This window comes from Mus caroli, unplaced genomic scaffold, assembly GCF_978045245.1.
Source record: "Mus caroli unplaced genomic scaffold, Mus_caroli_1 scaffold_16, whole genome shotgun sequence".
In the NCBI taxonomy this organism is placed as follows: Eukaryota; Metazoa; Chordata; class Mammalia; order Rodentia; family Muridae; genus Mus; species Mus caroli.
Genome location: NW_028227271.1, coordinates 65,036,565 through 65,062,863, shown reverse-complemented (window position 1 = coordinate 65,062,863; position 26,299 = coordinate 65,036,565). Strand labels below are relative to the sequence as shown.

The 26,299-nt window shown below is 35.8% G+C and overlaps 1 protein-coding gene across 49 annotated transcripts in view; it reads left to right on the top strand.

The window, feature by feature from the left end:
• Nucleotides 1–26,299, top strand: part of Rims2 (regulating synaptic membrane exocytosis 2) — a 522,550-nt gene that overhangs the window by 301,655 nt on the left and 194,596 nt on the right. For 22 of the 49 annotated variants that reach the window (XM_085831890.1, XM_085831897.1, XM_085831895.1 and 19 more), the window contains 3 exons: nucleotides 7,678–7,808; nucleotides 12,056–12,227; nucleotides 14,183–14,336. In XM_085831890.1, the coding sequence (XP_085688016.1) occupies nucleotides 7,678–7,808; nucleotides 12,056–12,227; nucleotides 14,183–14,336 (457 nt within the window). Of the gene's footprint in view, nucleotides 1–4,705; nucleotides 4,754–7,677; nucleotides 7,809–12,055; nucleotides 12,228–14,182; nucleotides 14,337–18,333; nucleotides 18,361–26,299 lie in introns of all 49 variants that reach the window. The other 27 variants (XM_085831887.1, XM_085831856.1, XM_085831876.1 and 24 more) reach the window with 3 other exon arrangements.

Below are 26,299 nucleotides of genomic sequence, written 5' to 3'. Positions count from 1 at the left end.
TATGTACACACATACATATAAATGTATATATACATATAAATTAAATTTCTAACAGAAATAGTAGTTCTAGTTACCGGTTATATAAATGAACAAAATAGAATGCCTTTTATTACTATAGAATTTTTAATGTCATTCATGATCTTTGTGTTAGGTCAGCATAAACAAGATGCTGTTCTGAGTAACATACAAGTTTGTCTGTATCAGCGTATAGGAAAGTTTGGTTTAGTGCAATAATGTAGGATTTTGCAGCTTGCCTACAAATGTCAGCTCTTTAGCACACTCTTGGGCAGTGTTAGCTGACCTTTCTCTCTCTGCCTTTCTCCTGAAGCTGTAATTAATATGATAAGAGCAGCATACGAAGAAAGGGTTTATTCAGCCTGTGTCAGGAACTTAATGACTGGTCATCTTACATCCACCAGAAAGCAGAGAATGTGGATCCATGTTAGTCCTTTGGTCCTTTCTCAGGGGCTTGACCAGAGAATGGCTCACCTATCCCTAAGATGGGTTTTCCTTCCTCATATACAGCTCATATACAGCTTCCTCATGAAGATCCTCCTGACAGGCATGCCTAGAAAGGTCATTTCTTAGGTGATTTCTGATTCATTCAAGTTGATATTTTTCTTTAACCATCACAATTACACCCCCATTTTATTCCACCTTTGGACATATTTGCTTTTATGTTCACGCCTCATTAAGTCACGACATTGCTGATGCCTCAGGACACACATTATTTGTCTATTTTTAAGGTGATTGTCATACTATATATTTTCAAATAGAAAACACATGATGTATAGCTCTTGTTTGCATGTTTATACTCATCTGTTGATTGATTTTTTAAAGGTATATGTAGTTAATTTTCTCCTGTGGCTGCTTATTATTATTATTCTAGGACTTACCCACAAAAGAACCATTAATGTGATTGATGAGAAAAGCAGAATGAGCCAATCAAGCTTATTCTTCCTGAATCCTATTTAGTCCATTGACAGCATTTCCTTATGGTGATTCTTTAAATTCTCAGTTTCTTCATTTGTAATGGAACTTGTTTGATTCTGAACAGTTTTAAATATGCTTACAGTATTTAGCTAGTTGTTTGATAGGCTGTTAGGCTAAATACTTCTCACTTTTTTTCTATGTGAGAAAGACTCAGAATTCTTTTTTTTTCCTATAGAAACTTTATTTATTCTACTGATAATTTTTTGTTTATTTAATTATAGTGTCTGTGATTGATTTATTGTTGCAAAATTACTTTATCTTAATCTTCTTGAACTTTTACAAATGTCAATTTTACTTACCCATTTAAGAATTGAAGAATTTTAGAATAATAGTATGTATTTCATATCTCCCTTTATAAAACTTGAGAAAATATTCCATGTATTACTTTGTTGGTTTCTTTTACTTCTTCCGTTCCCTTCCCTTCCCTTCCTTCCCTCTACCATGTCCTCTTCCCCCTCCCTCCCTCCCTCCCTCCCTCCCTCCCTCCCTCCCTCCCTCCCTCCCTCCCTCCCTCCCTCCCTCCTTCCCTCCCTCCTTCCCTCCCTCCCTCCTTCTTTCTTCCTTTCTTCCTTCCTTCCTTCCTTCTTCCTCCTTTTTAAATTTGAGACAGTGTATCACTATGCAGCCATTACTGGTCTGGAAATGCTATTTTTCTAGACTAGACTGCAATTAACAGACATGTTTGCTTCTGCCTCTCCATTGGGTACTAGGATTAAAGGCAGGCCATACTCCTCGCCTTCCTCCTCCTCCTCCTCCTCTTCCTCTCTTCTTCTTCTTCTTCTTCTTCTTCTTCTTCTTCTTCTTCTTCTTCTTCTTCTTCTTCTTCTTCTTCTTCTTCTTCTTCTTCTTCTTCTTTCTTCTTCTTCTGTCATTTTTTATTGGGAATTTTATTGATTTACATTTAAAATGTTATCCTCTTTCCTGATTCCCTCCCCAGAAAGCCCCTATCCCGTTCCCCCTCCTCCTGCTTCTATGAGGGTGTGCCCCTACCCACACTTCCACTCACACCTCCCCACTCTTGCATTCTCCTACACTGGGGCATCAAGCCTTCACAGCACCAAGAGCCCCTTTTCCCTTTGATGCCCGACAAGGCCATCCTCTGCTACATATACAGCTGGAGCCATGAGTCCCTCCATATCTACTCCTTAGTTGGTGGTTTAGACCCTGGGAACTCTATTTGGTTGATATTGTTGCTCTTCCTATGGGGTTGCAAACCCGTCCAGCTCCTTCAGTTCTTTTTCTAACTCCTCCATTGGGGACCCCATGCTCAGTCTAAAGGTTGGCTGTGAGCATCTACTTCTGTATTTGTCAGGCTCTAGCAGAGCCTCTCAGGAGACAGCTATATTAGGCTCTTGTCAGCATGCACTTCTTGGCATCCACAATAGTGTCTGGGTTTGGTGACTGTATATGGGATGGATCCCCAGGTGGGGCAGTTTCTGGATGGCCTTTCCTTCAGTCTCTGCTCTTCTTTCAATTTTTATTTTTGGACTTTAATGTTTTAATACTTTATTCTTAAAACATCTATGTTCTAGATGCATTGCATGAAAAGCATGTCCTAAAGATTGTAGTACAAGGAGTAGTGAAAAGTGACATTAGGCATTCATAGGTTGTGGTGTGCAGTTTTAGATTCGTCATTTGTATGAAGCCTTAACTGTTACAAATCGCCATTTGTAATCACCATTCCACATAAACTACTTAGGTCTGTAGCATAGACAGCCACAGCAGTAAAGGAACAGAGTGATTGGAGGCTGCGGAGTGTTTTCCTGGGGTAATGGCCAAGGTTTAAACTATAGAAAACGAGAATCTCATAGCTTTCCAGTGCAGTAACTACTCCTGAATTTTAAGCCTCTAAATGGTTTATTGTATGTTTTGTATATTTTACATCATTAAAAATGTCACCTATGTACAGCATGTTCTATAGTTATCGTTAATGTACAAACTCATGAGTAAACATAAGGTTTAAAAATGTTTTTAGAAATCTGATAGCTGCTTATTTCAGGTTCTTTTAGATAATGGAAAACTGTTTACTATAAAGAATTTATTATTTTGAATATAATCTTTTTAAAGCAGAGCCTTCATTTTATGAGGTAAAATGTCTTTTCAAAGATCTCCTTTTCTTGGTGTATTTTATTCACACCACTGTAGAGATGTGAGCTAGAAAAATGAAATCTCTAAAGCTCCTTATCCTTCAGCACTTCTAGTTAATCCACTGGAGTTTCCACTCCTGACTCACTAAAGCATCCTCCAATGCAGATTTATGCAGACAGACTTTTTAAAAATATAACTTTCCATATCTGAACACTTCCTCTTTGGGACAAAACTCAGATTTGGTACTTAATTTTTGGAGAACAACAACTCCTGGTGACCAACAGTCTATAGTGAAAGTTGTTTTCCTTCAGATTTTAGATTTTTTTTCTTATCATGGGTGCCCAACAGTCTGCTGTGAAGGTTGTTTTCAGGGTTTTAGTGACAGTGGGAATGACAGAAGGAAACCCTTGGCTATGTGTGGCAAAAGTGAAGAGGCGATGGAATCTGTTGAAGGGGAGCAGAATGAGATGTTCTGAATCCATTCTCAGATGCAGACATGTGCTCTGATTTTATTCTTGACCTATCATTGACAGCTATAAGTTAGGTTATTATGATTTTTTTTAATTCTTAGAAATGGTTTTAAAGTAAAAGCTTGAAAATTCAGAAGAGAAATGTGATGTTCTTTCCTGATAATCATGTTTTACTTCCTGTGTATTTTATACCAGTCTTTGAGCATTTAAAGCATTAGGTTCACCTAGCCCTTTTTCATGTATTTTCTCCCCTTCCATTTTGGGGATTAGAGCAGTGACTTCCCACATTTGTTGGGAATATCATACAGTAATGATCATGCCATAAATGTTCAGAAAAATAAAGAACTCTAAGTAAAAAGCAACAACCAAGATAGTGCTGTTAGTAGACATGATTAGGAGTTAACAGTATCTCAAGCAAGGTATCCTGCCTTGGGTCCAGTGCCCTCTTTCCACCATACTTAACTGTTCTTAATATATGGACAATTAGGCTTCTGGTTCGGTAGGCTTCATATGCATACACTTATACAATTGTGGATCAATTTTTTAATAAATCTATTGAACAGCTATAGATTTTATATTATAATTATTTCTTAAATAGCAATACACCAACAACTTGTAACATTTACATTATATTTCATATTGTAACTAATCTAGAGATGATTGAAAGCATTTGAGATCCTGTATGTTTTGTGCATATACTGTGCCATTTTACATAAAGGATTTGAACACTGATGGATGGTATTTGTGGGTCTGCTGGACCAAGCACCCATGGATATCATGGGCTGTAGTATGTGGAAGGGTAAAGTTTCACATTTCTTGTTTTGGTGGTTATCCTTTAGTTACTGTTGAAAGTTGTATAATCCTATGCTCTTTCTTGTAGGTTCAGTCTTAATTCCTATGATATTAACTATGTTTTAAGAATATGATTAAATAAATTGTAAAACTTTTAGAATATTTTGAATAGTTTTCATTTATGTTAGCACTTGGAAATATTTATTTTTATAATGAATTACTTAATTTAAATATATTGTCATGGAAAAGTCATATTTAAGGGATCGTTTTATGTGTTTATTTTTACTTTTGGTCTTTTAGTTCCAGCATATTGTCCTCTTTGGTTTTGTTTTATTGCTTTTTTCTTTAATTTTGCTTACCAGAGCCAAAGCCTTAGTAGAAGAACAACGCCTTTTGTTCCTAGGGTTCAGGTAAAGGCTTTGTCTGCCTGATAGAGACTAAAGTTGTGTTTTATCCCTTATTTGTATGTTTGGAAAATGCGTAGTAGGAACACTTTTTTTGGTATGTTGCTCCAAACCATACTATTGACTTACAAATCATTTTATAAGGCAGCTTGTAAAATTCTGCATGGAGATTAGAATATTGAATACAAATTTAAAGAGACAATTATTGTTAGTTATTTTGTAAGTAAATGAAGTACTCGAATGTATAGGTTTCAAATGAGGTTAACTCATTTACTGAAATAGCTAATTTTAAATCCTAGATATTTTCTTTTATTAAACAAATGTTGCTGTCTCTTTAAATCATTCATTATACCACATCACATTCACATTCTCTTGCATTTTCCAAGTAATGACTCCTTGAGATTGGCAAATATATTTGTACCTTATTTAATATACAATTTTTTTTGCATTTATTATGTAAGAATCTTACTTTTGGAGTTTGGAAGAACAAAAATCATAATCCAAATAATATATATATTATTTTGCTTGTATTCTATCATTGCTGTTGCTTTTTATACATACTACTTGGGTACAAGTTGTTTGCCTCTTTTCATTAGGCTATTGTTTATATGGTCCAGTATGCAAACATAGTTATTTTAAAAGTAGTATTTTGCCTTCCCTGCTTTGGTGCATGTTTTTAAATAAATTGTTGGCTTTGAATAATATTTCTAAATAACTAAAATATTAATTCTATATATTAAAATATTAATATCATATAATATAAAATATTGATGTCTGATGCTAGACTTTTGTTGTGAACGGTTTAAATTGGATACAGAGTAAAGATGCAAAGAAAGGATAGTCATATTAAACAGTTAAAATGATACAAATATTTTTATTACATTAATTGAGCTAAGGCTTGTCATTTGATAGAATTATTAGTTATATTTGGGGGAATAAATATTTATGCTTTAAGTATTTATTTTTAAAACACAGGTTTAAAAATATGATAAATAACATAGATCATAAAATATTCTTTGGGTTGGATATCTATTAAAAACTTCAATGTACTCCTTTATAAAATTCAAAATTAGATCTGTTATTAAATGCCAAATTCAAGACAACTTCCTAAAAATTCCAATTTTGATCAGATGTAGTAAGATTGGTTCTTACTTAATAGTGTTAATACTAACATGTCTGGACGATTAATTTAGGCAATGGCATACTGAATCAGCAGAATGAAAACAGTGATGCTAATGTCTGTTTACTGAAGAGATAACAGTGTTACATCATAGCACTTGGTTTTGCAGGGAAATCTGAGGAATAAAAAATTAAACCTGTTGCCATTATTGACGTGGAGAATTTCTAAATTAATCTGGGTTTGATCACAGGTTTTAGAAGCTATAATGTTTGTCTACATTTCCTTCATCCCATGAACAATCAAACATTTGACTTTCCTTATTTTTCTCTCTAGCTTTTGTTAAAAGAATAGTTTATTCTCTGTGTTTTCTAATCCTTATCTATATCTTGAACTCTAATATTGCTAAGCAAGCAAATTTAAAAATTTTCCTTTCAAGCTTTTGAGGTAGCCCCCAGCCCCTATTCAGTTTCTGGTCCTTTGATTTCTTCTTAGAGACAGGGTTTTGCTCTGTGGCCCACGTAGCTTCAATTTCATTATTAACCCAGATTACCCTAGGTCTGTAGCTTGGTCACATTTCTCTTCCTTTGCTCTTCCCAGTGCTGGTGTTTCAAGTATGAATCACTATGTTTAGCCATGAGACATCTTTTTCTTTGGGATGGGGCATGGCCCTTGATCCTTTGGATTAAAGTTCTGATTCTTAAAATTCTAAAAAAAATCTGTTTAATTCATAGGTAAAAAGCTAGCCTATAAATTTATAACTTTATAATAAGCCAAATAATAGCAGACTGTCGGATATTTATTAAACACAGCTTTAGAAAATCTCATTGAAGTCTAATTTTGAACTTCTTAGCTATTAGAAAATACTAGTTATATAGTAGGATAAAACCATTTTAAAATTCGAACCGAAGAAACATGAAAACTAGTAATAATTACTTTTATAGTTTGGATATCGCTTATTCTTATTCTTGTAAGAGGCTTCATTTCTTTTAGCCCCAACAAGGCAAGATGATACTAAATGTTAGGTAATGCATGGATCTTTTCTAGATCCTGATAGAGAGGATACTCATTGAGCTAAGGGGGAAGGTCTGAAGTTGCAGGGGGTGATAACTTTTAAAAGAATTTAGGAGTAGGAGGGTGTAAAGTGCTAATCCCTGACTATGATATAGCAACATTACACACATTTTTAATTTAAAATTATAAAGTAAAAGTTTATTATTTTAAGGATGCCAAGTGTTTCTTCACTGAAGAAGGAACCATGCCTCTAAAAAAATTTTAAAGGTGAATTTATTATAGTTTTAAATACAAACTAAGGGAACCTATTAAAGCTTCTAATAAGCCTTCGTATATCGTCTGACATCTGTCTTACTATAGAGACACAAACATGTGCTTGAAGATTCCCTCTGAATACCATTGCTTGTCACTTTTAACACACTGCAATTAGAACATGTATTTTCAATGCAAAGGTGAACAAAAAAAAATGTAGGGATTTCTAAATGAAAATGGATGTGGAGAAATCATTATGTGCAAATTATGAAATATAATAGTATAATTATTATATGTTCATTAATAACTTATCACATAAGCATAATAAAAACCCAAGTGATTTATCAATGAAACCAAGACATTAGAATCGATCAATTTATTCATTGAAGTTATTATAGTATATCCTTTTAGTTTAACAAATCACAGTGTACTGGGAAAAATGTTCTTTCTCTTAATATTAATTTTAGAGGATGGTATAAAGATTGGAAATGCAAGCATGTTTTGATAGTAAATTTTGAGCTGATAAATTAATGTTTTTGCTTTTCAGATAAAACTATGGTTTGACAAGGTTGGTCACCAGTTGATAGTTACAATTTTGGGAGCAAAGGATCTCCCTTCCAGGGAAGATGGGAGGCCAAGGAATCCTTATGTTAAAATTTACTTCCTTCCAGATAGAAGGTAGGGATTTCACACTAATATATATGTGCTCTTTAAAATAAATGCGAAAGCAAAGACTCTTTTGGTTTGTATCATTCACTGTTTTATGCCAGCAATGATATACTTGTGAAATTGATAGATATAATCATTCCAATGTATCACAAATAACAGTATGTATCTGAGGTTAGTTTCAAAGTTTGCATTTACTATATATGATTTTATTTAACTATTTGGTTTAAACACCTGCATATTGTATTTCTTAAATAATATATTTTATATGCCAAAATTATTGAAATTTATTTTTAAATAAAAATTTTAGGTAGATTGTTTAATAAACAAAACTGGAACAGAACGTAAATTTTTTCATGTTATTCTTCACTTTTTACCTCTTGACCATATTGATTTTGAGGTTTGTTTGTTTTGTTATAACTACATTACATAAAATTAACAGATATGTTTTTTTTTAATCACCTATATTGTCCAACTACCACTGGGCCCAAAGTGATCTCCTTTAAGGACTGTATTTTGATTTTTGTCATGAATTATTTTGTTCTACACAGATTTTAAATGTCTTTAGGACTGGAGAAATATTTCCACAGAAGTATTGTAATCAATCTTAATTTCAGGCATATCAGAATAAAGGGATGCCAGCAAGCATGGTGAAAATGGAGGAGGGGTCGGTACCTCCCATTTATCTGTCTCTGCTTTCCTGGGCTTTGTTTATCACTTCTCAGTCATTTTTCTAGGGTCAGGGGTTGCTCTGCACACATCTTCAGTTTGTTTACACACCTTTGTTTCATAATTATTTTAAGCAGAAAATTCCTCAAAATTGAGTTGTATGTATACTTGTTAGTTCAGAATCACAAAAAAAAAAAAAAGAAAAGAAAAGAAAAGAAAAGAGACCACTGCTCCAATTTTAGTGTTTTGAAAAGGCAGATTTATTTAACTCTTGATCAAAAGAACTCTGAAGAGGGGACATACTGAGACAAGAAGTAAACTTGGGTTTTAATCCAATTTTTGTAGTGACCACATCTTTCCCCATTGGCTGGGTGGGATCTCACTGTCTTATTTAATTGGGTAATCTGAAAAGAACTGGCTCCTTGGAAGGAGCCTGAAAGGGGACCATTACTCCCAACAGAAAAGAATCATTGCTCCAGGCCATGAATTCCTGGAATGAAGCTGGACATGTGAGTAAACAGAGATCAATTCGTGTAGCAGTTAGAACATTTACATGACAGTTTTACAAGGTGGGAAGGCTAAAAAATTTGAGTTCCCTGCCCTAAAGTCAAGAGTTATAAAGTTTGCCTATCATCTGAGCAATCTAGCAGAGACAAAGGAAGCAGAGCATTCAAGATTGTATTTTACCTGATACATTTTAAACTACAGACAGTAAGCCAATGCCCCAGAGTGCATTCATGGCACAGTGCTTAGTTATCAGAAGTCCCTCACTATATAATTTTGTTATGAAGTTAACTTGAAAAGACTCTGACTATGTAGTCTTTTTTGTTGAGAGATACATTTTGAAATATAAGAAAGAAAAAATTATCCATAATTGGAATGGCCAGATAGAACCTAAATTTTGGCTGAATGATAGCTATTACAGCCAAATTATCATAGTACCCTGGCACTTACATTATTTGAGTCCTTAGTACAGAGAGTTTTATTGCTGTTCCAACCCTGGGGGATGAACTGACATAAACCACATCAAGTTTTGCCTTTTTACTATGCCTTTGTTTTCGAGTTACTTGCATGTCAACAATTGAAATGGTAAATATTATATATATATATATATATATATATATAATGTTTTTATTTTTAAAGTATACTTCTTCTTCTTCTTCTCTCTCTCTCTGTATGTATGTATGTATGTATGTATGTATGTATATATGTATATATGTATATATGTATATATGTATATATGTATGGTTTGTGTCCTTGCCATAGCACTCACAGGAAAGTCAAAACAAGTTTTGAGAGTTAGTTCTCTGCCTCCTCTATGTGGTTTAGGGCGTTAATTTTAGGTGTCAGTTATGGAGGAAAGCATGTGCTATAGCCAACCAAGCCATGGTATCTTCCCACATTTATTTTATTTTATTTTATTTTTTATTTATTTATTTTATATAGCTGTCTTCAGACACACCAGAAGAGGGCATCAGATCCCATTACAGATGGTTGTGAGCCACCATGTGGTTGCTAGGAATTGAACTCAGGACCTCTGGAAGAGCAGTCAGTGCTCTTAACCACTGAGCCATCTCTCCAGCACCCACATTTTATTTTTAAGAGACTGAAAGTTTACTGATTTTTTTCTTGATTAGGTTTTGTTATTTAATTTTATATTACTTTGCTTAGTTTTTCTTCTTTTTTGAGGTTAAATGAAAGGCATTTCTCTTTACCTTGTTTTCTATATTCCAGGTACAGTGTTTAACTTTATTTTTAACCTCAAAGAGTGTGAGCTATTAGAACCTTTTACTCAGGTCACCTTTCAGCTGAGGTATTTGTCAGATACCAAATATTTGAGAACAGTTAAATACTTTTCAAGTTGTACTTTTCAAGGCTGTGCTATAGTTTAACCTTTAATAGGGTTTTTTTTTTTTTTTTGCAATTCTGAGAAAATTACATTATCATCTTACTCTTCTCTATTCTTTCGACCGAGTTTTTTACACATGAATAAGATAATAAACATTAACTATTAATTTAATTTTTCCTGATAATTTTTTAGGAAAATATTATTGAATAGATGAAATAACAGTTTATATTTAATTAATAAGACTTCTTGGAGCTTCAGTGAGGTATAGAAGATATATCTGCTCCAATCATTGTAGTCAAAACACATTTTCTATATCATGTTATGTAAAGGTAATATTTTGAAAAAAAATTCGTTTTGACCGCAAATAATATTTCATTCCTTTTTAAATTTTGAAAACAGTTGTCAAGTTTTTTGATTATTGGTTTTTTTAAAATTTTTAATATTTTTTTATTACATATTTTCCTCAATTACATTTCCAATGCTATCCCAAAAGTCCCCCATTCCCCCCCCCCACTTCCCTACCCACCCATTCCCATTCTTTTGGCCCTGGCATTCCCCTGTATTGGGGCATATAAAGTTTGCAAGTCCAATGGGCCTCTCTTTCCAGTGATGGCCAACTAGGCCATCTTTCGATACTAAGTTAAACAGAAATTCAAAGTGCTAAAGTGAGATTAAGCTCATTTAAATTTCATTGAACAAATGTTTACTGCATTGCCTGCAGAGTATGGATTTATTTTATTTTTAGTAACCTATTTAAAATATACCTGCATAAATTAGTATGTTTTTAAATACAATTAGTAAATACCATGGTTGCAATTTGATGGTTTCAGTTACATATTTAAGAAAAGAAAAACCCATTTCTTTGCACTCGTTGACAATGAGGTTTTTCTCATAGTTCTTCTGGGGAGATGGTGGTGGAGCTTTCAAAGCACTTGTGTTTGTAGGGACTCGAGGAAGCAGTCCTGCCTCTGCTCACTGTAGGAATTCCTTCTTAATGGTTGAGCTTTGCCTTTCATGTCTTCAGTTAAGCTAATGACTTATTCTTCCAGCGTCCTTCAGATTCCAGTTCTAATTAGAGTCAATCCTCCACTTCTCATCTTTAATCTTCTATTTTAAAATGTATCTTAATGTTAAACTATATGTTAAAATATATTTTAACATACTCAATGGCATTGTATTATAAGGCACATATGTAATTTATAAATATGAGGTACATATAAATGATATGCATTCAGTTAAAATACTTCCTACCCAGAGATAGTCCATCAAAGTAAGTATGAAAGTCTCCTAGCTGTAAGTCCCATCTGTCAATTATCCTCTATTTCCATCAAACATGATTTTGAGGACCTTACAAAGAAGCAGTATTCTGTGTCTTTAAAAGCAGGGGTTGGTCTTTCCTTTCCTTTCCTGTTCTTTTTTTCTTTTTCTTTTTTCTCAAAAAGCAAATAGTATTTCTTATTTGAGACAAAATTCTTAAAATATATATTACAGTTGCTTGTTAGCTACTTTCATAAAGTAAACATTGCAATTTATGTATTTTCTTTTTACAATTAGCTTTCTGCAGATTAAGTGAAGAGGTTTATTTGAGCTAATACTCTGATTAAGTCACAGCATGATATGCCTTAATGTAGCTGGGAATATAAACCTTACTTGACTTTTTCCCTGAGAAATTTTAAATTTCTAAAATATAGAGCAAAAAACCTTGTATTTAAGTTTGCATATTTTCATTTTATTAAAATAGTGATAAAAATAAGAGAAGAACAAAAACAGTCAAGAAAACTTTGGAACCCAAATGGAACCAGACTTTCATTTATTCTCCTGTCCACCGAAGAGAATTCCGGGAACGGATGCTCGAAATTACCCTTTGGGATCAAGCTAGAGTTCGAGAAGAAGAGAGTGAATTCTTAGGAGAGGTACCTGGAAGTCGTTAAAGTTGAAGCTTCTCCGACCTTTCTGTTGTGTAAATAATTGTTATCAGTAGTGTCACAATTTTAAATGTCTTAATTTAGCAGAACAAATTCACTGCTTAAAGATAAAACTGAGTGATATTAAAGAAAACAATATTTGTAGAGATCCTTAGCAAAGCTGGGTGTGTAAGCAGTAATCTATGCCTATACTCTCAGCTCCTAGGGAAGCTGATCGTTTGATTCAAGAATTCAAGTACAGTGAGGGTAACGTGGGGCGGCTCAGTCTCAAAACCCAAAACTTGTACCAAAGCAAACAAAACTCCATGATGATAAAGGGCTGGGGAAGAAACCTCAGGGTGTGCCGGTAAAGGTTGATTTGCACTTGATACATACACTGTTGCTTGTACAGTGTTTGCAGCTTTTGTTATTTTATTCCTTGATTATTCTGTAAGCCATATAATGTATTGGTCATTTTTTTCTATGGGTTTACCTCAAGAATTTGTAACTTACTGTGGATTAGATATTGTTATGATGAGAATGTAGTAGGAATAAATAATTGCTGTGCTGCACTGAAGTGGTCAAAAGAAGCATTCACAGCTGGGCAGTGGTGGCGCACGCCTTTAATCCCAGCACTCTGGAGGCAGAGGCAGGCGGATTTCTGAGTTCTAGGCCAGCCTGGTCTACAAAGTGAGTTCCAGAACAGCCAGGGCTACACAGAGAAACCCTGTCTCGAGAAACCAAAAAAAAAAAAAAAAAAAAAAAAAGAATTCACAATATTCACAAGATTAGCATTCTACATAGTCAAAAAGACTGAGATTTCTGCAGAAAGAAAACCAGGGCATCAAGGTTGGTGAGTTTGGGACAGCTCCCTCAAGTTGGCAGGGAGGGAATGAAGCTTTCTGGTACTATCACTTTCTAGCTCTGTGTCCAGCAAGGTCATCTGTCCTGCATCAGTTTCCCTCTTTAGCCAAGTGTAAATAATTATAATGTGCAGCTCAATCCTTTAATCAAAGGATTAAATGAGTATAGAATGTGTTAACACGGCATCATAGTGCCTCTAATATTGAAAATGTATAAGAAACATTTAGACCTAGCAAAATAACAGCATTTGCCTGTTTACTTGTAGCTAAATAACAGAGTGACTTACCATTTTATTTTCCCATGGTAGATCTGCACAAGCTCTGTCATGCTTGCAGAACAATCTCAAGGAAAACAGAAAATCATTTCTATAAACTGATTTCTCCTATAATTAAAAATCATATATAGGATGCTATAGTACACACAACACACCAGTTCTTGCCTTTCTATCCATTATTAACTAACGTATCTGGAGCCAGTGATGTGCTGTTCTCGTTTTGAACTGTGAGTGGTATGGCTCAGTGCACGTAACATTTTAGGGAAGAAAACTTCATTTTATCTCTGTTACCAACAAGCTTATTTGACCTTAAGTCATTTTTTGGCCTATTTTTAGCTTTAGAATCCTTTTTATATGACAAAGATAATCATTTTTTATTCATAATAGAAATAAATAATGTGGTATGGATGGTTGTTAATAATTAATTTTTCTTGTCCTTTATGTTATTATAAAATTACTATTATGCTAGGAACTGTAAATTAAAATGCTTTTTTGAGTTTGAAAATAAAAGATAAAATCAATTATCATGGTCAGCTTAAAAATAAAATTGCTATTCATTTTGTATAAAATATTGTAAATTTAATACTGTCTTAGTTGGATGGTCAAGGTCTATATAATAAATGTAGCTATTTAAAGTATAAAATCACTAAAATATTAGAAAAATTGTTTCTCATTTAATTACCGTCAAAACATTGCTGACAATTTGATGACATTAAATATATTGCTTTGTTGTAACAGAATTGCTGAGATGATATAAAAGTTATAAGGCTATTGAAGAGATTGTATTTTTATTGGTATGACAGGCCTTTGTGTCTTTGCTTTGTAGATTTTAATTGAATTGGAAACAGCTCTGCTAGATGATGAGCCACACTGGTATAAGCTGCAGACCCATGATGTCTCCTCATTGCCACTCCCTCGCCCTTCCCCATATCTGCCCCGGAGGCAGCTCCATGGAGAGAGCCCAACACGCAGGCTGCAAAGTAAGTTTTGCAAACTTTGTCATACTTTCATTGAATTTTTTGTCTAATAGTGATTGTACATCTGACAGTGAAAACAGCATTATAATTGCTAATGAGCGTTTGTTTGTGTTTTTATGACTACTATTGTGGTTTTTAATAATTTAAAACAGTAACATCAGGTTATAAGTATTCATGTGCACAATATTAAAATCATTCCATTTGCATATTATATAACATCAAATATATACAACTTTTTGGAGGTATTAGTATTTAGAGGTACAATATTAGTATTATTAGTATTTGGAGGTCCAGTATTGACTGTAGGAATGAGATAGCTAATATACTAAAGCTTGGGTAGCTGTAGTTACATAAAAATGTGGGGGGACTTAGAGCACACTACCTCATCTTCTAGTTAGTGGCTGGGAGCTGGCTGGGTAACGTGCTCTGCAACCAGAGGACCTGATTTGAAATTCCCAGCAACCACATGAGCAGCTGGCACACAGTCCCAGCTCTGTGAAAGTCAACAAGGCAGATCCCCGAGGTTCACTGAAGAGACGCCCCAGCCCTTCTGGAGAGCACAGATCCAGGGAGAAACTGTCTCAGAAGAGTGTACATAGACAGTGGTATCCAGTTGACTTCTGACCTCCACACATGCGCACATTGCCTATGTGCATACGTATGTGTATGTGCATATAAACATTTAACACTTACATCCACGTGTGCATGCACACACACATGTAGACATACTCAATCTATCAGCTTCAAATACAAACCGGTAGATTTGTTCTTGTGTTAATTAGTAGCAACTGTATCAGGTCACTCTACATTAACTTTGTACAGTTTCATAGTGTTCTTGCAGATTGAAAAATGCTACCCCTGGCTTCTCCTTCACCTGTTAGTTGTGCTTTTCTCACAAATAAGTGGTAGAGCCCTGAGAAGAAGGCTTGATGTCCTCACTGTCACCTGTGAGCTGTGTTATCTTCATGTGGTCACAGTAAAATGCTTTACTAACATTTCTGTCAGGTGTAAGTTGGCTGGTATTGGTAAGATTTCATAAGTGTTCAGTTATAAGCAACAAACCACGTTGTTACTTGTTGCTTGTGAGAAGTATGCCTGACAGTCACAACTATTTTCCAGATAGATCACCTCCTTTCTGCTGATTTGGATTAAATTAGAAATCTGAAAGTGCTGGATACATATACAATTAGGATTGGTCCTCTGGAAGTCACAGAAAAGCCTATCTTCTCTCTTTTAAAAAATAATTGTCTTTAATAACTAGAATTTTATTTCCACTAAGCACAATATCAGATACTCAGTTTAAATTAATTTAAAATAATTTTTATAGTTCCTTTTTAACCTCCTGAGACCATAAATACTCATGTATTCCTATTTGTAAGTGTTATTGCAACCTACTTTTTTGGAATAATTACATTATTACAATGAAATTGTCTATTCTTCTGGCTACCATAATCTACTTAGTACATTCTTCTTAAATTGTGGAGTAGGACAGTCGTTTACTACATGAAAATTATCAGTGTGGCCCTCTGTGTACTGAGTCACATAAGTTAAGTGTACAGGCTGCTGCTGCTGGCCTGCATGCCCTTCTTTATAGACCTGCTCTCTTCTCTGCCTGCTTCAGTTGTTCTTTGCAGGGGTGAATATGCTTCAGGGTTCCCAGTCCTCAAACTCCTCAACCCTCCCATGTTTACACCCAGCCCAAGCTTTGTAGTCCTTTTCCTTAAGTCCTTTCTGACAGAATGCTGGTAATTTGTGTGTTTATATTTGAATTTCTTATAGATTTTAGTTAATATATTCTGTCTGCCTTTTGCTTTTCATTTGTCATATTTTGCCATGTAACTTTATTTGAAATCTTCCTCACTTTAAGCACATGAACATCTCAAGCTTGTGGGGCTTGATGACTGACCCAAGACACACTATTTAGGGAAAGGTATAACTCTTTCACTAACGTGAACAGAGTACATTCTGTTTAAAAATTATAAGTGATGCTGAGAGACCTCATACGTCCTCTTAATAGAGGCTTAAGGAAGACAAAGAAAGAATGGCACTCAGAAATACCCCTTAGATTTTTATCTACATTGATCTTCACTGAAGTGTCCCAAGTTACAGAGGTTGTCTGAAGGCAGCTCTGAGCATGGCGGTCTCTCCTGATACTGGCTGCCCTGGTGCTTCATCCCTGTGTGGTGGCTGCAGGTTGCAGTTACTTCTTTCTGACATTAAAATATTGATATACTCTAGAACTTTCCAGAGACTGAGACTTTGTTAGTCACAAAGCATCTTTAATCATGGTCCTTACTGATGATAGGGGGTTCTGACCCTCAGTGTGCTCTGAGGCCCTCCAGAGCAACCACTTTCTCCAGTGTAACCTCACCCCTCCTTTGAGTGCTCCATTATCATATTAATATAACTAGAGTTAGGAAAATGTCACTCTGATTTCAATCCTGAAGCACATAATCTTAATTTAGAGAAAAACTACTGTAGTTTTAGTATCTTTTTAAAATATTGAAGGAAAAAATGCATGGATAGGAAAAACAAGTACCATGGCAGTACCATAATTAATCTCGTTCTCTCTGTGTGTCTATCTGTCTGTATTTCTCTCTCTCTGTGTGTGTGTGTGTGTGTGCGCGTGTGTGTGTGGTGTGTGTGTGTAAAACCTGTAGAATGGAGTGGTATATATAGGTCATATGAGCTTTGAAGAGTACTTTAGAGATATCAAAGATAGGAACTACAGTAAACATTTTAGTTAGCCCCAAACAAAAACACTATAGTTTTACTAAATAGACAAGAGAAAGGTAGATAGTCAATATGTGAGAATACAAAATACAATATGAGAATTATTAGATTTAAAAATTATATAGGTGACTATTACATTTATTTTAAACAAAATTGTTGGGAGGTAAGTTTGAAATCTCATAAGATAAGTGACTGTCCTGGTGAAGCTAAATATTTACAATTTGTGCTGATTTCATTGTTGTTAGTTGTTTTAATCCTAACTGAACCTCTTGCATTCAGTTCTGTCTTAGTTAATTAAAATACGACCTTCTAAATGTTTCAATGTTTATAAAACTGTTGGTCTGCCAGTTTTTGTTCCTTGGTGTGTAGTTACATATTACTCTCTTGGGCAATGGTTCCTTGTACTTATACTGTTCCCCTTGTGCTTCACGTCTGTGGCCAGAGACAAAGTTCTGTTTTGTTCCTTCAAAATACTTTGTGTAGTTGGTTTCCTATGTATGCTTCTGGCAGAACAGATCAGTCTTATGAAAAGTTAGCAAATGTACTGTTTGCACATTTGGAAACTTTAGTTTAGAATTATCATTACACTTCTGAAACTTTTATTCAATGTTAAAAAATAAACCTACTTAATAACTTGTTACTACAGTAAATTATATTTACTCCAGTAGACATATCAATTATATTTACAAAAAGAAGAAACAAAATATATCCTTTTACTTTTTGATGATTTTCATACATTTTTAAATGGTATTAAAATGTTTAAGTAACTGTATCCTTCAAATTTTGAATGTTTGCTTTTCAACATTCTTAAAAGGAAATCAACTTTAAACTGTCTGTCTTTGAAATTCAGAGTTCCAAAATGAGTGATGCTTTCCAATGGTTCATGTATTTTCAGCTCCTTAGTTGTTTAGTGCTATCTGTCTAGTAATTACCACTTGGACTTCAGATTATGCATTGTGTCCTTGTTCCTGACAGAAGTGCTATGGCACAGGCTATAAATAAATTTTGATTTTGTATATCTTCCTTAATTTCTGCTCTTAGCTTATAATTCTTTCAATTATTTAGATTTTCTATTAACTTAATTTTAATTTGTATTCACATATAGTTCATTTCTATCTTATTCTGAATTAGAGTGGCATTTTTACTTTTTTTTCTTTTTAACACATTGAATTTTATTATCTGTAGTATAATATAAGATTTCCACAGTTCTTCTGCCAGTAACAATTTTCAGTTGTATTTTTGACATTAATTCCACATTGTTTTACAGATAAAGCCTTATGTTCATATAATTCAGGTAAACAGCATGTGTGTTGTTGAATGCATGTATTCATGTGTGCAGTGTGGTTTGCTTTGTTGGTTTGTGTTTTGTTTGGCTATTGTGTATATAGTAATTTCTAACTAACTTGAAAGAATCTTTCCTTACTGCCTATGGGAAATTTTCAGTATTTTCATGCTTCTGCATTTGTTATTTTGATATTAAAACTTTTTTTCAAAACAAATTTATATTTCAATGTGTTTAAATTATTAGTATAGTATTATTTCATCAATAAAGCATATTTAATATATACTGTTTTATATGACTTTATAAAACTTAAATAGATCTATTTTTAAATTTTGATTTACTTTTATTTTGAGTTCATAGGTGTGCGTGTGCCATGTGGTGTATGTAAAGGTTACAGGTACAACTCAAGAAAAGCAGAGTCCACCTGCATCCATGGCTCAGTAACCAGTTTGTCCAGCTTGGTGACAACATGCTCTTATCCACTGAGTTACCTTAATGGCCCAAAATGGAAATCACTGTTAATGTTTTTACTTATGGGTAGCTGACAGTAAAAATCATAAGCATTTTTTTAAATTAAAATGCACTCTAGCTGCCTTTGCTCCTCAGCTGTGGTAGTCTGTCCTAGAACCCCAGCATTTGAGACACAGAAGCAGCTCAGTACAGGTCCTTGGCTATGTGCAGATGGTGAGAGCAGTCTAAGCACTATCCAACTTGTTTCCAAAACCTAACAAACCAATTTTCTATAGATTTTACTTTTTTAAAGCATTCTAAAATAACATAAATAAAATAGATAAGAAAATAAAAATAAATAAATAAAATAAAAATAGAGTGAACTTAGTGTGTTATAGTGTATTGTGCCTGTATGTTGTACTCTGATGTTAAAATGTTTAACTGGTCACTTACGTTGACTTTTGATGACTTATAATTTAAAAATATTTTAGTATGTTTAATATAACATAGCTACACACACAAACATGCATGTGTGCATTTAGGTAGAGGTTTAATTGTTGGAAAGAGAATAAGGAGGATTTGGGGAATTAAGAAATAATTTGCATCTATGCCAACTCAATTTCAGATGCTGATAACTTTTTTTTTCCCAATGCAAAAGCAAGAGGTTTATTTTCCGGGGTTGACCTTCAATTAGTCCCTCAAGGCGAGAGACTAGAAGGTGACCTCTGAATGGCTATTACAATCAGTTTTTATAATTTTAGGGGCACAGGTTACATCAGCAAGGTTACAGTTCAAACTTATTGGCTAAGCATATTGACCTTTAAATCTATTGTTGAGTAAGCATTGGCAGATCATGACACATATTTGAACTTTACCTGGGACTTTCCAGAGAATCAGGTAACTATCAGTCAGTACATTCTGAGAATTTTTACTCAAGAATATTCCTGTGGGTCGAGAATGGAACTTGCCTATCCTTGACCCGAGGTAGGTGGGTATAAGGCTGACAAAAGCCCGTAGGGCCCTTCATCCCCCCCCCCTTTTTTTAGTACAAGCTCCAAATCTGGAGCTATGCTCAGGGGTCTTGAGTAACCAACTCATATTCTTCAGGTTCTGTCCTCAGGGTCTCATGTTGACCCAGGGCCATCAGCTCTACTGCTCCTATTCTCTCTTTCATGAAGGCCCTAAGCTTGTTCAATATGCAGGGTCCAAAGGTCAACGAGAGCAGGAGAACAATTAGGGGTCCTAACAAGGTCGATATGAGGATGGTTAAATAAGGGGAGGAGTTAAACAAAGACTAGAACCAGCCCTGACTCTTTTTCTCTCTTTCGATTGCCTAGCCCTTCTCTTACCTTGGCCATTGAATCCTTAACTACCCTCAAAATGGTCTCCTGTATGTTTTTCCTGATGTTTTATACTTCCAGGTAGCATAGAAGAAGTGGTTGCCCCACACACAACTGATGGCCGTGCTGCTGGCTCAGGGGTATACATATATGGAGGTTTCTCACAGGGCACTCCTCAACTTTGGGTGTCCATATCCTAAGCTTCACCCTCCAAGGTTGCTTCTGGGACACAGTTTAGATACTCAAGTACCTCGTCCTCTCCTTTTGGGTAATTCCTTCCCCTGTGTCTCTAGGGTGGGGATATCCCAGGAGTCAAGGCCCTCCACTAACTTTCAGAGATCAAAGACAGGGTCCAGACACCAGGTATAAGGCAAGTGTTCCTCTATAGTGGACCAAGCTATATCCCCTGTGGCTGAGAGTACTTGCCAAGTCACTTTGGTAGGGTTTTGTGTGTGTGTGTGTGTGTGTGTGTGTGTGTGTGTGTGTGTGTGTGAGGGGTATGTGTGCTGAGGCTCAGTGGGAAGGAAGATACAGCCTTGGCTGGGGTCAGTCGGAGAGTTCTTTCCATTCCAAGGTGATGTATTTTTGACTTAGGGGTGCCAAGAGCAGGTAAAAGAAAGCATCTTTCAAGTCTAAGACTGTGTACCAAATTCTGGAAGGTGGCAAAGAACTCAACAGAATGTAGGGGTTAAGGACAGTAGGGTGGATGTCAGCCACTCAGCGGTTTACCTCTCAGAAGTCCTCGACCAGGCAGTAATCATTAGTGCCCAGCTTAACTGGCAGGCTGAACAGCAACACCAAGCTGGAGGAGCCTAGAAATGTGTGGCTTGATTCCTTCTCGTGTCTCTCGAGACACAGGGCATTGTTTGAGAGACACTGGGGTAACCTGTGCCTTGAGTTCCACCACTGCAGAGGAATGACATTTTGCTTTGCTCATCCCCGCCACTTTTGTGCAGTCTGATGGGAATGTTTCCAACCACCAAGTGAAGTGCTGCTGGTTCTGAGTAAAGGTGGGTTCACATACTTATACTCAGCATCTAGTCTGGTAGCCAGAATGAGTATGGGCTCTCCTTTTCGTCCAATTATTTGCAGTCCATCAGGGCCCCCGTCTTGGAGAGTAGGTCTTGCCTCAATAGAGGGTAGGGACAGACCATAAATGGATGGGATACCCATCCCATCCCTAGGTCTACTCTTCTTTGGGTAGTCCATTTTGGTACCAGTGGCTCCTTGGACCAAAGACTTTTTCTCGGAAATGGGACCATCATCTTGGAGGAGGACTGAGTATTGAGCCCATATCCACCAAGAATTGAGTGTGTTTCCCCTCCACTCTCAGAGTTACCCTGGGTTCAGGGAGAGATTCTGAACCCCATCTCCCCTAATCACTGCCTTCACCCAGGGCTAACACCTCCAATGTTTGGGGGCACTTTTCCCAAGGCCTGGAGTTTCCTATCCCTGGCTTCTGTTTGTTGAGTGTATAAACCTTCTGTTGGAAACATTAGCATTTTACTCAATAGCTTTAAGAAACAATAAGAAATAAAGCAATAGGGTCCTAACTCAAGTCATGTTGCCCTGTTTGAGTGCAGATTCACTACAGTACTCATTCTATCCGATGTCTTCTTAGAAACTGGTGGGCAGATTCTAAATATATAGAAATTTAAAGGGCAAGGTTAGGAAGAATATTTGCAGCAGTATAGGGAGAAGAAAGCTAAAGCTCAGATGTCAGCCTTTGCTGCATCGGCCTAGTGTGCAGTTGCTGTGAGTAGGAGCCTTTAAGGGATATGTCGCGTTGGTTGCCGGCCATCAGATGATAGATGAAATTGGATCATTATCTTTGGTGTTGTACCATAAAACAATGTCTAGGTGAATTAATGAGTTAAAAAAATATAACTTCAGACTCAGCTAGAAATCAGAAGCCTTTAATTCTAAAGCACCATTAGAGATTTGTTATGAAGATGAAGCATACACAAAATGTCAGAGAAGTTATGAATCCTTTACAAGACAATTCCTAACAAAGGAGAATCCAAGAAGTTCTTTGCCAGAGGTCAGAAAGAGAAGCTACCAGGAAATATATTCACGATGGGAACATCAAAGGAACTAGAAACTGTGAGGACAAATGAAACCTGTATAGTATTCCCTTCAGTCCTGATGTGGTTTCTGTGAACAAAGTTCTTTTGGGTTTGTAGTTGTGCTTTGCCTAGGACTCTCAAAAGCTATAGTAGTAATTCAATCAATCCAGCTAGACTGCAGAGAAACATATAAATCTAAATCCTAGGATTTGATTTTACTAAATTTCATTTAAGGACAAAAAAAAAGAATTAATAACCATAGAGATAATCTTTTAGCTAGTTAGCTAATGAATTAGTAAGATGAAGTGCCAATTAAGAGGGAATATATATTCTTTGCATGTACAGATATTTGAGTAAGTTCCTGTTCTTATTTGAAGTAGACATATGTATAAAATTGTAAAGTACAATGAAGAAATAGGCTTCCATCTTTTTAAAATCTGCTTCTGTGAATGAATCCCATAGCAGTCTCTATTTTCCACAGTGAATGTGCTCAGATAATGCTTCAGTGCTTCACTGTCCTGAGGGCTGCAGTTACAGGTATGGGTACCACACCTAGATGATGAAAGGGTTTCACATGTATGGTATGTTGTCTCCAAATCATATAAAAACATTTAAAACTGTAGCAGAGCATACTGAATGACTCACAGTGTCACCTATCCAGATAGCGCGCGCGTGTGTGTGTGTGCGTGTGTGTGTGTGTGTGTGTGTGTGCGCGTGTGCATATGAGAGAGAGAGAGACAGAGAGACAGAGAGGAAAGAGAGAGGAGATATATAATAACTGTACTTCTTCCAAATTAAAGTTATTTCCACTCATAGTTTGAAAACAATTGCCTGAATTTTTGCCAGTTAATTTTACATTCCATCCCTGTCTTCTAGGATAATTTCCTTGTTCTGTTTCTTTATTGCGCCAGTGCCTTCTCTTCCTGCTGGTACTCCAACTCAGGGCCTCACACACTAGCATATACTGTAAGATGGAACTGCAGCCCTAGTTCCAATTTTGTTTTTGAAGAACATTAAATACTTTCAGTGAAGTTAGAAACTGGCTCTGCTTTCTGACTACATTTCCATTTCTCTTCATTACCAATGTAATATTTAGCTATATTTAAAATCTATCACTTAATTATTTCTCTTTGTCTTCCAGCAGTGTTATTTCATTTTATTTGGCCTGTGGTTTGAAAGAAAGTCTCTGAATGTGTCAATCAGTTTTTTTATTTGTGAATTTTTATTTGATTAATTAATTTATTCACTTTACATCTCAATATCAGCATCCATCTCCTCTAGTCCTCCCTTGAAGCTCCTCCCCCCACTTCCCCTTCCTTTTCTACTCTGAAAAGGAGGAGCTCCCTTGGGTATTTCCCCCACCCAACCCCAGCACATCAGTCACGGCAGGACTATGCACATTCTTTCTCACTGAGACAGGACAAGGCAGCCCAGTCAGGCAACATAGTGACAGCCCCCACTCTAGTTGTTGGGGAACACCCATGATGTCAAAGCTGTACATCTGCTACATATGTGAAAGGGGTCAAGGTCAGTCCATGCTTGCTATTTGGTTTGTGGTTCCATCTCTGGGAGCCTCTAAGGATCCTGGTTAGTCAACTCTGTTGGTCTTCCTATGGAGTTCCTACCTTCTTCAGGTCCCACCATCCTTCCCATGATTTCCACAAAACTTGTTGAGCTCCATCCAGTGTTTGAGTGTGGGTCTCAGTATCTGTTTCAGTCAGCTGTTGAGTGTATTCTCTCAGGGATAGTCATCATAGGATGCTGTCTGCAAACCTAGCAGAGTATCATTAATACTGTCAGGGACTGATTCTTGCTCATGTAATGGGTCTCAATTTGGGATACTCATTAGTTGGCCATTCCCTCTATCTCTGCTCTATCTTTGTCCTTAAACATTTTGAAGACAGGACACATTTTAAGTCAAAGATTTTGTGGCTGGGTTGCTGTTCTTTTCCCATTACTAGGATTCCTGCCTGGATATAGGTAGTGGACATTGCTGGCTCATATTCCCCACTGCTAGGAATTTCAGCTAGAGTCACCCCATATCCACCCTGGGTCCTCCCCAGTCCTAGGTCTCTGGTAAGTCCAGAAATGCTTGCCTCTGCCACAGCTGATTTCCATTCTCTTTTCTTCTCTACCTACACTTGATCCCTGCCTCTAGTCCCTCTTTCCTCCCCATCTTCTCCACTTCTCCATCCACTACACGCACACACAGACACACACACACACACATACACAAACAATTTCCCCTTCTGAGTAAGATTCAACCAGCCTCCCTTGGGTCCTCCATGTTATTTGGGTTCCTCAGGGGCATGGATTGTAGGGTGATTATCCTGTATTTGATGGCTAAAATCCACTTATAAATGAGTACATGGTGTGCATGTCTTTTGGGGTCTGGGTTACCTCATTCAGGATATTTTTTACTTCCTTCCCTTCTGCAAAACTCATGATGTCCTTGTTTTTAATAACTTAGTAGTTATTCTCTTTCTTTTGTGAGGTTTTGTGTGTTTTAGGTAAAAGTGACTGTAGCTTCATAGAATGAGTTTTACAATGCTCCTTCTGTTTCTATTTTGTTAAATAATTTGAGGAGTATTAGTATTAGCTCTTCTTTGAAAATCTGGTAAAATTATGTGCTAAATCCATCTGAGCCTGTGTTTTGTTTTTTTGGTTTTTGTTTTGGTTGGGAATCCTTTAATGACTTCTTCTGTTTACTTAAGGGTTATTGGACTATTTAGATAGTTTATCTGATCTTGATTTAACTTTGGCAAGTGATATCTATCTAGAAAGTCATCCATTTCATTTAGTTTTTTAAATTTTTTATGTAATACAGCTTTTGAAGTAAGAGCTAATGATTCTTTGAATTTCCTCAGTGTCTATTGTTATGTCTCTTTTTATTTCTGATCTTGTTAATTTGGGTACTCTTTCTCTGCCTTTTAGATAGTTTGGCTAAAGGTTTGTTTGTCTTGTTCTTCCTCAAAGAACCAGTACTTGGTTTTGTTGATTCTTTGTATTGTTCTCTTTGTTTCTAGTTGATTGATCTCAGTTTGATTGCTTCCTGCCATCTACTGCTCTTGGGTGTGTTTGTTTGTTTGTTTGTTTCTCCTTCGAGCTTTTGGGTGTACTTTTAAATTGTTAGTGTAAGAATTCTCCAATTGCTTTATGAAGGCACTTAGTGCTATAAACTTTCCTCTTAGCACTGCTTTCATTGTGTCGCATAAGTTTGGATATGTTGTGCCTTCATTTTCATTGAATTGTAGAAAGTCTTTAATCTCTGTCTTTTCTCTGACCCAATGGTCATTAAGTAGAGTGTTTTCAGTTTCTATGAGTATGTAGGCTTTCTATTGTTTTTGTTGTTGTTGAAGTCCAGCTTTAATCCATGGGAGTCTGATATGATACAAGGGGTTATTTCAATTTTCTTACATCTGTTGAGGTTCTCTTTGTGACTGAGTATATGGTCAACTTTTGGGAAAGCTCCATGAAGTGCTGAGAAGAAGGTATAATCTTTTATGTTTGGGTGAAATGTACCTTAGATATCTATTAGGTACATTTGATTCATAACCTCTGTTAATCTCATTATTTCCCTATTTAGTTTATGTCTCTATAACCTTTCTATTGGTGAGAGTGGGGTATTGAAGTTAATGTGTGGGGTTCGGTTCCATATGTGGTTTAAGCTTTAGTAATATATTTTATGAATATAAGTGCCTTTGCATTTGGGGCATAGATGTTCAGAATTGAGATGTCATCTTGGTGGACCTTTCCTTTGATGAGTATAAAATGTCCTTCTGTATCCCTTTTGATTAATTTTGGAAGAAAGACTATTTTATTAGGTATTAAAATAGCTACTCCAGTTTGATTCTTTGGTCCATTTACTTGGAAACCGTTTTGCATCCCTTTACTCTGAGGTAGTATCTGTGTTACTAAGGTGTGGGTTTTGTGTGTACCAGAATGATGGATCCTGTTTATTCATTCACTCTATTAGCCTGTGTCTTTCTATTGGTGGATTGAGCCCATTGATGTTGAGAGATATTAATGACCAGTGATTATTAGTTAATTTGATGTTGATAGTGGTACTATATGTGTTTCTGTGTGTATCTCAAT